The sequence below is a fragment of the Ovis aries genome, chromosome 1 (genome assembly GCF_016772045.2).
Source record: "Ovis aries strain OAR_USU_Benz2616 breed Rambouillet chromosome 1, ARS-UI_Ramb_v3.0, whole genome shotgun sequence".
Taxonomy (NCBI): Eukaryota; Metazoa; Chordata; class Mammalia; order Artiodactyla; family Bovidae; genus Ovis; species Ovis aries.
The window spans coordinates 23,819,077-23,833,801 of record NC_056054.1 but is presented as its reverse complement, the minus strand read 5'-3'; the positions used below and the strand labels follow the sequence as shown (position 1 = coordinate 23,833,801).

General features: G+C 38.1%; 1 protein-coding gene across 2 annotated transcripts in view; it reads left to right on the top strand.

Moving 5' to 3' along the window:
* Positions 1-14,725, top strand: part of AGBL4 (AGBL carboxypeptidase 4) — a 1,492,749-nt gene that overhangs the window by 681,675 nt on the left and 796,349 nt on the right. For both annotated transcript variants that reach the window (XM_060408815.1, XM_060408814.1), the window contains exon 4: positions 1,460-1,554. In XM_060408815.1, the coding sequence (XP_060264798.1) occupies positions 1,460-1,554 (95 nt within the window). The remainder of the gene's footprint in view (positions 1-1,459; positions 1,555-14,725) is intronic.

Below are 14,725 nucleotides of genomic sequence, written 5' to 3'. Positions count from 1 at the left end.
TTCTAGGTGAGCCTAGAGAGAAGGCACAATGAATAAAATAACTAAAACTTATATAGCATTCACTATGTACCAAACGAAGTTCCAAGCACTGTACATTAAATCATTTCTCATCAGTAACCCTAGGTACCATTATCATCACAATTTTTCAGATGAGGAAACTGAGGCAAAGAAAGATTTAGTAGCTTGGCAAGGTCACAGACTGAGAGTGGTAGAGTGGGATTGAAGCAACTGACAAACAACTAATCTCAAAAATATACAAGCAACTTATGCAGCTCAATTCCAACAAAATAAACGACCCAATCAAAAAATGGGCCAAAGAACTAAACAGAAATTTCTCCAAAGAAGACATACGGATGGCTAACAAACACATGAAAAGATGCTCAACATCACTCATTATTAGAGAAATGCAAATCAAAACCACAATGAGGTACCACTTCACACCAGTCAGAATGGCTGCGATCCAAAAATCTGCAAGCAATAAATGCTGGAGAGGGTGGAGAAAAGGAACCTCCTACACTGTTGGTGGGAATGCAAACTAGTACAGCCACTATGGAGAACAGTGGAGATTCCTTAAAAATTGCAAATAGAACTACCTTATGACCCAGCAATCCCACTTCTGGGCATACACACCGAGAAACCAGAATTGAAAGAGACACATGTACCCCAATGTTCATCGCAGCACTGTTTATAATAGCCAGGACATGGAAACAACCTAGATGTCCATCAGCAGATGAATGGATAAGAAAGCTGTGGTACATATACACAATGGAGTATTACTCAGCCGTTAAAAAGAATTCATTTGAATCAGTTCTGATGAGATGGATGAAACTGGAGCCGATTATACAGAGTGAAGTAAGCCAGAAAGAAAAACACCAATACAGTATACTAACACATATATGGAATTTAGGAAGATGGCAATGATGACCCTGTATGCAAGACAGGAAAGAGACACAGATGTATAACGGACTTTTGGATTCAGAGGAGAGGGAGAGGTGGGATGATTTGGGAGAATGACATTCTAACATGCATACTATCATGTGAATTGAATCGCCAGTCTATGTCTGACGCAGGATGCAGCATGCTTGGGGCTGGTGCATGGGGATGACCCAGAGAGATATTTTGGGAGGAGGTGGAGGGGGTTCATGTTTGGGAATGCATGAAAAAATTAAAGATTTTAAAATTAAAAAATAATAAAAAAAAAAGATGAAAAAAAAACAAAACAAAACAAAAAAAAAAAAACAAAACTAAGCCTTCCAGATTCCAGAGTCTGTGTTCTTGATTACTATGCTAAGCTAGCAGGAACACTGAATTTCTATGAATATCATTTATTCTCACCATGGTTGGTAGCTAGTCCATGTGGTTTCCCTTAACCCTGCTTTTTATTTCCAGTTCTAATTATCAGAAAGGGGCAACCTGAATAGCACAGTCTTCTGATAAACTTTTCCCCTTTCTTTCTCAGAGAGTCATTTTCAACATTGTTAACTTCAGCAAAACTAAAAGTCTTTATAGAGATGGGATGGCCCCTATGGTGAAATCTACCAGCAGACCAAAATGGTAAGTGACCCACAGAATGGATTTCCTTTTGATTGGAGAATATGACTCAGGGCTCCAATTTATCTGCTCTACTGGCCCTAAGAAGAGTTCAGTGAGTTTCTGCATGTTCATTGTCTGGGCTCTAGGCACTGCTCTTTGAGAATGTTGGAAAAAAAAAAAAAAAAAAAAAAAAACCATGGCTCTATGTTTGGAATTACTAGCATTCTCTTATGAGGAAATGTACAGTCTGTTATTTGATAAGATAAACTTCCTGTCTTATTTGGATTTTATCATGACATCTTTGGAAGCATAAAGCTGACTCTGTTTTTGTTTTTTCTTTTCTAACCTGGGCAGAGATATTGTACATTAACCCAGGAGGATATTGGGGGCTACAGTTTTGCAGAGTTCCCTTGTTTTGCTTGTTTGTTGTGGTTTCTTTGTATAGATATGGTGTGAATATTTCTGGATTCTAAAGTTCGATTTGTCCCATTGCTATAGTATAGCTGAGGACAGTTGGATAGGATTACTTAATAATAGTAATGATGATAATGTTAATAATAACTACTGCCACTTACTGAGAAAATCTGTTCTTTGTCAGATGTTTTATATTTGATGTTACTATTCTCACAACAAGCAAGGGAGATTATTTTAAAGATCCGTATATTACAGATGAAGACACTGGGGCTAGGATAGGTTAAGTACTTTCTCATGACCATAAATACTAAGGGGAAGAGCCTGTGTTATTGTTATTATCCCCCACTGCCATTCAAACTGATTACTTTGTTCATCCATTTATTCATTCAACATTGATTGAGCGCACCAAAATGAGAGTTTTTAAAGCCAGAAACCAAGTGTTATTCACCTATCACACAGTAGGTGTTAAGTGAATGCTTGTTGAGCTGAACTGAATTCATGATGAGAATTTACATGTAAAGTGCCTGGCACTTGCGAAGTACTCAATAAATGTCATCTGTTATTAATAGTATTTTGTAGAATACTCTACAAATGCAAGGAATTGTTAATATTATTCTAGCTTTGATCCCTGTTCAAATTTTAATGACTAGTGAGAAGATCATCTCCAAATGTCTATATTTATAGAAAGCTAGCTATTCATAAATATTGAATTGTGCTTTTATCTAGAAATGATACTTGGCAATTTTCTATAAATGCTGGGCTGAGAAACTCAGGTTTGTAAAAGTGTAGGCATTTGATGATGATAATCAAAACTGTTTATTAAAGGTAAATATATCTTCCTGGGCCTTTTTTTTTTTTTTTTTACTTTACTAAGTAAAATGAACTATACTGCTGTTTCTCAGTTTCCTTTCAACACTGGGATCTGAACAGGAGGCAGACCTTTGCTGTGAGTTTCTGAATTCAGCCTGAGTGGATAATAACAAAACACTTATTTCTGTTAATAGGTATATATGTAGATGTGTGCTTCAAATCTTGTCAACAAAGCATATCACTGTTGTTCTGCTCACAGGGACCTTAAAATAACATCGTACTTCTTTTATGAGGCTGTGTTAAGATCTTACATAGCAGCAATAAGAACCACTTGGTTTCCTCAAGTGTTCAGTTCTGGAGTCTTTTTATTGCTTTTGAAAACCCTTCTGCCTTAATTATTTCATTTTGTTTTGTTTCTCATGCACTACCATTTGGGTCCTCTCTTTTAGGGCTCTTGACAAGATTTTGAAATATTAATGACTCTATATTTATACTGTAATGTCTTAGAATTAAGTCAGCATTCTCATCCAGTGTTGGCAGACTCTGAGCAGAACCAGCTACGTGGTCACTGTACTTCTCTAACGGTCTAAAGAGGTTTAAAGTTTCAGAACCAAGTTTGTTGTAGTTGAAGCCAATAAGGTACAAGGTACCAGAATAAGTCAAGTCGTTGACATGTTTAATCTCTCAGAGTGATTTTAACTTTTCTATTCCCAGACATTGAATGGGAAGCTGTTCATCTTCTTTCACACTATCCTTTCTTCAAGCAAGATGTTTGGAGATTTATTTAGCTAATAGGACTTTATTGAACACCTTAATGTGCCATGTGCTATAGATATAGATACTGGGAATATACTGTATGAATATGATAGAAAACAATCTGTTCCAAAAGGGAAATTTCACATTAGAATTTTATTAACTGGTCTCTGTAGGCCATGATTATTACCCTTCTTTCTACTGCTTTGTTCTGAAGATCCTTTCTGTCCCTTTGGTGCTTTCTGCCTAGGACTTTCTTCTGCTCCTTGTGTTTATTACTGGTACCAGAACCTATTTTCCAGTAATCATCATCCTAAATGTTCCCAGAGTAACATAAAGAAATGTGTGTGGCTGTTTGGCTCTCAGATTATTAGATTTTACTGGTCCTGTGGAGTTTGTAGCCCGCCAGGCACCTCTGTCCATGGGATTCTCCACGCAAGAATACTTAAGTGGGTTGTCATGCCCTCCTCCAGGGAATCTTCTTGACCCAAGGATTGAACCTGTATCTCCTGCTTAGCAGGCAGATTCTTTACCAATGAGTCACCTAGGAAGTCCCTATGGGCACTGTGCATGCTAACTCGCTAAAGTTGTGTCCAGCTCTTTGTGACCTTATTGACTGTAGTCCACCAGGCTTCTTGGTTCATGAGATTCTCAAGGAAGAATACTGGAGTGGGTTGCCATGCCCTCCTCCAAGGGATCTTCCAGACCCAGGAGTTGAACCTGTCTCTTATGTCTCCGGCATTGGCACGCAGATTCTTTACCACTAGCACCACCTGGGAAGCCCCTATGGGCGTTATGTAATTTAATATTATAAGCAGGCCTTGGAAATATCCTTACTTCATGACAAACATTAGAAACCCTAAATTTTCTGGATGAAATATATACCAAATTGGGAAAACAAACTTACTTCACATTTTCAAGGTGAAATAAGCTTTCCTCTTCACCTGGCACAGGGGTCTGTAATTGATTCTAAGCAAAGATACCTTCAGGACGTAGCATGAATCTGCTAATCAATTAACTGTGGAAAGCAAATGAGCAAAAGAAGCAACTAAAAAGCCATTATGCAGATAAACATATGACCTCTCAAGGCCCTTGAGGACTTAAAAATCAGCATAACTAGCAGGAAAATGGAGAAGCTGAAAGACTTAGAAATTTTCTGCCTATTTTAGTTCACTCTAATTCTGTTTACATATTGGACATCTAAGGATTGTTGGTTGTTAGTGGAGGTGATAGAATTCCAGCTGAGCTATTTCAAATCCTAAAAGATGATGCTATGAAAGTGCTGCACTCAATATGCCAGCAAATATGGAAAACTCAGCAGTGGCCACAGGACTAGAAAAGGTCAGCTTTCATTTCAATCCTGAAGAAAAGCAATGCCAAAAAATGTTCAAACTACTGAACAATTGCACTCATCTCACACGCTAGCATACTAATGCTCACAATTCTCCAAGCTATGTGAACAGTATATGAATTCAACAGTATGTGAACTGAGAACTTCCAGATGTTCAAGCTGGATTTAGAAAAGGCAGAGGAACAAGCGATAAAATTGCCAATATCTGTAGGATCATTAAAAAATCAAGAGAGCTTTAGAAAAACATCTACTTCTGCTTCATTGACTATGCCAAATGCTTTGACTGTGTATATCAGAACAAACTGTGGAAAATTGTTCAAGAGACAGGAACACAAGACTGGAAGCTGCTGGAAGCTGCTGGCTTACCTTGCTCCTGAGAAATCTGTATGCAGGTCAAGAAGCAAAAGTTAGAACTGGACATGGAACAACAGACTGGTTCCTAATTGGGAAAGGAGTATGTCAAGGCTGTATATTGTCACTCTGCTTATTTTACTTATATGCAGAGTACATCATGAGAAATGCCAGGCTGGATGAGTCACAAACTGGAATCAAGATTGCTGGAAGAAATAACAATAACCTCAGATATGTAGATGACACCACCCTTATGGCAGAAACTGAAGAGGAGCTAAAGAATCTCTTGATGAAAGTGAAAGTGGAGAGTGAAAAAGTTGGCTTAAAACTCAACAGTCAAAAACCAAAGATCATGGCATCTGATCCCATCACTTCATGGCAAGTTGATAGGGAAACAAAGGAAGCAATGACAGTCTTTATTTTCTTGGGCTCCAAAATCGTGCAGATGGTGACTGCAGTCATGAAATTAAAAGACATTTGCTTCTTGGAAGAAAAGCTATGACCAATCTAGACAGTATATTAAAAAACAGGCATCACTTTGCCGATAAAGGTCTGTCTAGTCAAAGCTATGGGTTTTTTTTTTTTTTCCAATAGTTGTGTATGATTGTGGATTTGGACCTTAAAGAAAATTGAGTGCCAAAGAATTGATGCTTTTGAATTCTGGTGTTGGAGAAGACTCTTGAGAGACCCTTGGACTGAAAGGAAATCAAACCAGTCAATCCTAAAGGAGTTCAGTCTTGAATATTCATTGAAAGGACTGATGCTAAAGCTCCAATCCTTTGGCCACTTGTTACAAAGAACTGACTCACTGGAAAAAACTCTGATGCTGGAAAAGATTGAAGGCAGGAAGAGAATGGGATGACAGAAGATGAGATGTTTGGATGGCATCACCGACTTGATGGACATGAGTTTGAGCAAGTTCCAGAAGTTGATGATGGACAGGGAAGCCTGGCATACTGCATTCGAGGGGGTCACAAAGAGTTGGACATGACTGAGCAACTGATCTGACTGAATGACTGAGGACTCTATTGCATCACATTTTTTCAACCATAACTGATTAATATTTTTTGCTATTGTCAAAAGCTGAAATTTCTATGTGCTAGAAGCTGCTGGAAACCAGCATTTAAAAACAGCCAATATCTGTATCCTCACCTATGAAGAAACTAAACCTAAGATGTTTTCACAGCTTGTGATTGTTAACATTAGTCAGAGATCTCAGGACTCCATCTCTACTGTTTCTTGAATTTTCCATGCGTAGGAAGGGTGGATGAGAGGGCACAGAGTCAGGGAGTAACATGAAGCTCTGTGGCCTTTGGTAAATCTGAAATAACTTCTCTGATTGACTTGTCCATTGTAGCAGATTGAGGAAACTGGACTTAATCTTAGAGGTAGCTTTTATGTAACACATTTTTATTGAGCATCTAACTGTGCTTGGTACTGGGGTAATAAATATTAATATGACCTGTATTAAATCTTTAAAATTTTGTTTTTAAGAGGTTTAAATGAAACATAAATAGGTACAATGTAAGAAGCATGGTACTTAAAACCATTAGGAAGGTATATAAAGTGTGCTGTGGATTAGAGATAAAGAAGAAAATGATGATATGAGGACTTGAAAAGAAAAGGAGAAGCTTTTGAGGTGGGTGGTATTTTAGCTAGATCTTAAGGAAATGAGGCAAGAGCAAAAACTTAAGAAAATGGGATTTCAAATGGAAGATACAACCTGATGAGCCATGATACCTCTTTTATAAGCTTCAGTTTCCTCACTGTAAAAACTGCATAATAATACACTTATGAATATGAATACTAATACACTTATGAAATGAATATGAAATGGATGTCTAAATATTTTTTTAATCTCAAGGATCTTATTCAATAAATTTTCCGACTAGTTCTTTTCTTCTCTCACCCAAAACTGACTGAATAATTGTTGTTCCTTCATTTCTTCCCTTTCAGCTTCCTTCCTCTCTTCCTTCCTTTATTCTTTTCTCCCTTCCTTCAGCTTGTCAACAGATGCTTGCTAAGCAGTCACAATGTACAGGATTATGTAAGGTGTTAGAATAAAACAAGAGAAATATGGTTACTGTTCTCACAGAGCTCATAGTCTAAAGGGCTAGACATTAAATATGTAATCTGATAAATATGATAATCATTAAAACAAAGGTGAGATCAGCATGCTTGAACTACTCAGCATGTATTCAATCACTCAGTTGTTTGAGACTCTTTGCAACCTCACAGACTGGCCTGTCCTCTATCCATGGCATTTTTGAGGCAATAATACTGCAGTTGTTTGCCATTTCCTCTTCCAGTGAATCTTCCAGACCCAGGGATCAAATCCCTATCTCCTGCATCTCCTGCATTGGCCGGCAGATACTTTACCACTGAGCTACCTGTGAAGCCTATTCGGCATGCTATATAGCATATAAGACTTAGTCTGCTTCAAGGATAAGAGAGCTTATTTAGGAATATTATTTATTGTGATAGCTGAAAGATGAATAAAAGTTAGATCATAGAGGGCAGAGATATATGTGAAGTATATATCTTTGATAAACAAAGTTCAGTGTTATTGGAGCATGAAATTCTAAGAAGAAAGAGTGGGGAGTTATGTTGTTCAGTCACTCAGTCATGTCCGATTCTTTGCAACCTTATGCACTACAGCAGGCTGGTTTGCTCTATCCTCCACCATCTTCCAGTGTTTGCTCAAATTTTTGTCCATTGAGCCAGTGATCCTATCTTAACCATCTCATGCTCTGCTTCCTTCTTTTCCTTTTGCCTTCACTCTTTCCCAGGATCAAGGTTTTTTCAAATGAATTGACTCTTCACATCACGTAGATAAAATTTTGGAAATTTAGCCTCAGCCTCAGTCCTTCTAATGAGTATTCAGGGTTGATTTCCATTAGTATTGACTGGTTTGATATCCTTACTGTCCAAGGGACTCTCAAGAGTCTTCTCCAGCACCACAGTTTGAAAGCATCAATTCTTCAGTGTTCAGCCTTCTTTAGGGTCCAACTCTCATGTCTGTACATGACTACTGGAAAAACCATAGCTTTGAATATATGGACATTTGCCTGCAAAGTGATATCTCTGCTTTTTAATATGTTGTCTAGGTTTGTCATAGCTTTTCTTCCAAGGATAGGCATCAATTTCATGACTATGGTCATCATCTGCAGTGACATTTTACCCTGAGAAAATGAAATCTGTCACTTTCCACTTTTCCCCTTCTATTTGCCATGAAGCAAAGGGACAGGATGCCATGATCTTAGTTTTTGAATATTGTGCTTTAAGCCAGCCTTTTCACTCTCCTCTTTGACTCTCATCAAGAGGCTCTTCAATTCCTCTTCACTTTTTGCTGTTTGAGTAGAATCATCCTCATGTCTGAGGTTGTTGATATTTCTCCCAGCTTGTGATTCATCCAGCCCTGCATCTCACATGATGTAGTCTGCTCTAAGTTAAATAAGCAGGGTGACAATATACAGCCTTGTTGAACTCCTTTCTCAATTTGGAACCAGTCCATTGTTCCTTGTCCAGTTCTAACTGTAGCTTCTTGAACCACATGCAGGGTTTCTCAGGAGATAGGTGACATGGTTTGGTACTCCCATTTCCTTAAGAATTTTCCATGGTTTGTTGTTAACACATAGTCAAAGGCTTTAGCATAGTCAATGAAGCAGAAGTAGGTATTTTTCAGGATTTTGCTTGCTTTCTCCATGATTCAACAAATGTTGGCAATTTTACCACTGGTTCCTCTGCCTCTTCAAAACCCAACTTGTACATCCAGATGTTCTCAGTTCACGTACTACTGAAGCCTAACTTGAAGGATTTGGAGTGTAATCTTATGAGCATGTGAAATGAACACAATTGTATGGTAGTTGGAATATTGTTTGGCATTGCCCTTCTATGGGATTGGGATGAAAACTGACCTTTTCCAATCTTGTAGCCATTGCATTCACTTATGGAACAAACACAGAATGACTCTGAAAGGTGAGGTAATGAGGGAAGAATGACTAGGTGTCTCAGAGATTGGAATATGATATAGTGGTGAGAATCCTGGGTCTTATTGTTGCCTCATAAGTGGCAGAATGGTTGCTTAAGAAGCCAGCAATCTGGAAATACCAATGGGCACAGGCAAAAAACAATCCTTCCCAAAAGCCTGTTTGGGCTAAACAAAGCACAAGAAAAAGGCAGCCCAGTAAGACAAAAACATTGAGACAATAATTACTTACTCTAATCAAATACTGTGGAAAAAAGAAAAGAAAAGAAAAAAAAAACCTGTAGCCTCACTTTCTCCCTTACCAACAAATGTCAAGCAGGAAGCCTAAACTTCCATTTTTGCTTTGAACTGAGACTTTCACTCCAGCTGGTCAGTAATGAACTCTTCTCTCCCCTCTATGATGTCAGACTCCTTGAAGAATCTGGATTTCCATTACCCATTTAAGGATGGGATCAATAGCAGAGTGTAAGGAAAGAGAAAAAAGAATAAATAAATGTTAGGATGGGACAATAGAAGTTACCCCTTTGAACAACAGAGGAAAAAAATAGATCAATACAAATGAACAGAGCCTTGGGGACTGATGAGACAATAAATTTAGCATTTATTTCATTAGTTTCAGAAGGAAAGGAGAGAGTGGGACTGAAAAAAATATTTTAAATGGTGGAAATCCTCTCAGATTTGAAAATATGATGTAAACCTATAGATTTGAGGGACTGAGTAACCAGAAAAACTCCAGAAAGGAAAAACTGAGGGAAATCTTTGCCAAGAAATATCATATTTAAACTTCTGCAAACTAAAGACAAAAGAATCTTAAAAGTACTAAGAAGAGCTAAGCCAAAGGGAAGTGGTACAATGTTTCTCAAATGCTGCGAGAAAGTAGTTGTCAACCCAGACTTCTATATCTAACAAAAATATCTTTCAAGCATGAAGGGAAAATAAAGACATTTGTGATGAAAGCAAAAACTAAGAATATTTTTCACTAGCAGACCTACTCTTATGCAAAGTTCTCAAAACAGAAAAGATAATAAAGAAGGATTCTTATAATATCAGAAAGAGTGAAAAAGACCTCTGGGACAATATTAAGCACACCAACATTCAAATTATAGGACCCCCAGACAAAGAAGAAAAAGAGAAGGGGCCTGAGAAAATATTGGAAGAGGTTATAGTAAAAAATTTACCTATTATAGGAAAGGAAATAGTCACCTAAGTCCAAGAGGCCCAGAGATTACCATACAAGATAAATCCAAGATGGAACACACTGAGATACATATCAGTCAAACTCACAAAAACTAAATACAAAGAAAAAATATTAAAAGCAACAAGGCAAAAGCAACAAATAACATAGAAGGAAATCCTTATAAGTTTATCAGCTGATTTTCAACAGAAACTCTGCAGGCCAGAAGGGAGTGGCAGGATATATTTAAAATGATGACAAGGAAAAACCTGCAACCAAGAATATTCTACCCTTGATATTCTATCAAGGCTCTCATTCAGATTTGACAGAAAGATCACAAGCTTTGCAGACAAGCAAAAGCTAAGAGAATTCAGCATCACAAAACTAGCTTTACAACAAATGCTGAAGGAGATTTTCTAGGTGGAAAAGAAAAGACCACAACTAGAAACAAGAAAATTATGAACTGAAAAGCTCATCAGTAAAGGCAAACATAGAGTAAATGTAGGAAATCATCCACATGCTAATATGATATCAAAACCAGAAAACGTGAGGAGAGTACAAATTCAAGGTATTACAAATGCATTTTAAATGAAGAGATCAACAACTTAAATCAGTCTTGTATATATAGAGACTGCTGTATCAACACTTCATGGCAACCAAAAACCAAAAATCTACAATAGATATACACACAAAAAAGAAAGTACAATCTAAACACAACACTAAAGATCGTCTTCAGATCACAAAAGAGAACAAAAGAGGAAGGGGAGAAAAAGACCTACAAAAACAAACCAAAAAATGATAAAATGACAATAAGAACATATATATCAGTAATTACCTTAAATGTAAATGGATTAAATACTCCAACCAAAAGACATAGACTGACTAAATGGATACAGAAGCAAAATCCATGTATGTGATGTCCATAAGAGACCTGCTTCATATCTAGGGACTCATATGGACTGAATGTGAGGAATGGAAAAAGTGTTCCATGCAGATAAAATCAAAAGTGAGCCAAGGAGCAATACTCATCAGATAAAACAGACTTTAAAATATATTCCATCTCTGGATCTTCTAATTATTGGAATGAACCATGAGTAAGTTATATAATCTCTCTGTTCTTTTTTCTCCCATCAGTTCAGTTCAGTCGCTCAGTCGTGTCGGACTCTGTGTGACCCTATGAATTGCACCACGCCAGGCCTCCCTGTGCATCACCAAACTCCCGGAGTTCACTCAAACTCACGTTCATCCAGTCGGTGATGCCATCCAGCCATCTCATCCTCTGTCATCCCCTTCTCCTCTTGCCCTCAATCCCTCCCAGCATCAGAGTCTTTTCCAATGAGTCAACTCTTTGCATGAGGTGGCCAAAGTACTGGAGTTTCAGCTTTAGCATCAGTCCTTCTAAAGAACACCAGGACTGATCTCCCCCAGAATGGACTGGTTGGATCTCCTTGTAGTCCAAGGGACTCTCAAGCGTCTTCTCCAACACCACAGTTCAAAAGCATCAATTCTTCGGCAGGACCCAGCAAATTTGTCCACAATGGATGATCTTCACACTGTGCTGCCTGGAGAATTCTTGCCCAGGCAAGTGTGGTACTCAGACAAGGTGTGAACCATTCTCTCTTGTTTCCACCAGAGATGATATGCTCTTGTCCTCTTCCCTTATGAGTGATCTGAGTTGAATTTTGTTTATGAGAGATACACTGATATTCCTCCCCTCTTTATATAGAAGGTTATTATCCACAGTCTTTCAGATTGGAGAATAGAAACCAGAAGAAGATAGATGAGTTGCCCAAAATGGTACAATAAGTAAATGCCAGCAGAGCCTGGAGCCCACATGTGACTGACTTATAGGCCTATCACTTTCTTCGCTGCTGCCACATTGTCTTCAAATAAAGCTTGAGAATTTTGAGCTTTGTAACAACTTCTAACAACTTCTAACCATTTAGTTTTATACGGTGCATCCTACCAATAGGAGCTATCCAACAATGGAGGGCTGTCAGCATATGAAGAGTTCTGGAGCTGCTTCAGTTAAAGGAGAATGGCACCCTGTCAGGGAGACATGGAGAGGGAGGGTGGACCCTATCAGTATGTGTTCCCAATTAAATTATAGGGAAAGCTGGCCAAGTGTTATAGTTACTGGTATTGTTTTAACCTCAATACTCAAATGGTAAGAAGCATAGAAAGGAAGAGGAAAAGAAAAAATCCATGCTACAATCCTGGACATGGGACAATGAGCCAAACGGGGAAATGAGTGAGAGCTAACGAGAATTTGCTGATCAATGAACTGGAAGGTAGTGCCTTCCAAAATCCCCTCAAAGTCATATTATGGTCTAAATTACTAGCATTCGAGGCTCTTTGTATGGAATTCAAGATTAATGCACATCATTCTATCATAAACAGCTTTCATACATTGTACTAGTTTCTTTGATTCTCTCAGAACTTTGGAAAGGGCATCTATTACTTTCTCAATTTTACAAATGAGGCTACTGAGGCTCAGGGTCATTAAGTAACTTGCTCTAATAGTTTAGTAATGCTAGTAAGTGGCAGAGCTGGGATATGAATATAGAGTCACTAATTTAAATCTTAACCCATTTTCCCTATTCTAATTTAGTAATAGTTAAGAGCTTAATTATGGCTGGAAGAGATCTGAATTTAAACCTGACCCTGTCGTGTCTGTCATGAGGAGGATATGTGACTTGCTCGTACAGCAAGTTAGGGCAGTACAAAGTCTGGCATCCATGTAAGAGTGACTAGCAGGCCCATAACTATCCTCCATGCTACCCACTGCCTCCCTTTGCTTTTTTTTTTTTTTTTTGGTCTATTTTTTTTTTTTTTTAGTTTTTTATTTTTTAAATTTTAAAATCTTTAATTCTTACATGCATTCCCAAACATGAACCCCCCTCCCACCTCCCTCCCCATAACATCTTTCTGGGTCATCCCCATGCACCAGCCCCAAGCATGCTGCATCCTGCATCAGACATAGACTGGCGATTCAATTCACATGATAGTATACATGTTAGAATGTCATTCTCCCAAATCATCCCACCCTCTCCCTCTCCCTCTGAGTCCAAAAGTCCGTTATACACATCTGTGTCTCTTTCCCTGTCTTGCATACAGGGTCGTCATTGCCATCTTCCTAAATTCCATATATATGTGTTAGTATACTGTATTGGTGTTTTTCTTTCTGGCTTACTTCACTCTGTATAATCGGCTCCAGTTTCATCCATCTCATCAGAACTGATTCAAATGAATTCTTTTTAACGGCTGAGTAATACTCCATTGTGTATATGTACCACAGCTTTCTTATCCATTCATCTGCTGATGGACATCTAGGTTGTTTCCATGTCCTGGCTATTATAAACAGTGCTGCGATGAACATTGGGGTACATGTGTCTCTTTCAATTCTGGTTTCCTCGGTGTGTATGCCCAGCAGTGGGATTGCTGGGTCATAAGGTAGTTCTATTTGCAATTTTTAAGGAATCTCCACACTGTTCTCCATAGTGGCTGTACTAGTTTGCATTCCCACCAACAGTGTAGGAGGGTTCCTTTTCTCCACACCCTCTCCAGCATTTATTGCTTGCAGATTTTTGGATCGCAGCCATTCTGACTGGTGTGAAGTGGTACCTCATTGTGGTTTTGATTTGCATTTCTCTAATAATGAGTGATGTTGAGCATCTTTTCATGTGTTTGTTAGCCATCCGTATGTCTTCTTTGGAGAAATGTCTATTTAGTTCTTTGGCCCATTTTTTGATTGGGTCGTTTATTTTTCTGGAGTTGAGCTGCAGAAGTTGCTTGTATATTTTTGAGGTTAGTTGTTTGTCAGTTGCTTCATTTGCTATTATTTTCTCCCATTCAGATGGCTGTCTTTTCACCTTGCTTATATTTTCCTTTGTTGTGCAGAAGCTTTTAATTTTAATTAGATCCCATTTGTTTATTTTTGCTTTTATTTCCAGCATTCTGGGAGGTGGATCATAGAGGATCCTGCTATAATTTATGTCTGAGAGTGTTTTGCCTATGTTCTCCTCTAGGAGTTTTATAGTTCCTGATCTTACATTTAGGTCTTTAATCCATTTTGAGTTTATTTTTGTGTGCGGTGTTAGAAAGTGATCTAGTTTCATTCTTTTACAAGTGGTTGACCAGTTTTCCCAGCACCACTTGTTAAAGAGATTGTCTTTACTCCATTGTATATTCTTGCCTCCTTTGTCAAAGATAAGGTGTCCATATGTGTGTGGATTTATCTCTGGACTTTCTATTTTGTTCCATTGATCTATATGTCTGTCTTTGTGCCAGTACCATACTGTCTTGATGACTGTGGCTTTGTAGTAGAGTCTGAAGTCAGGCAAGTTGATTC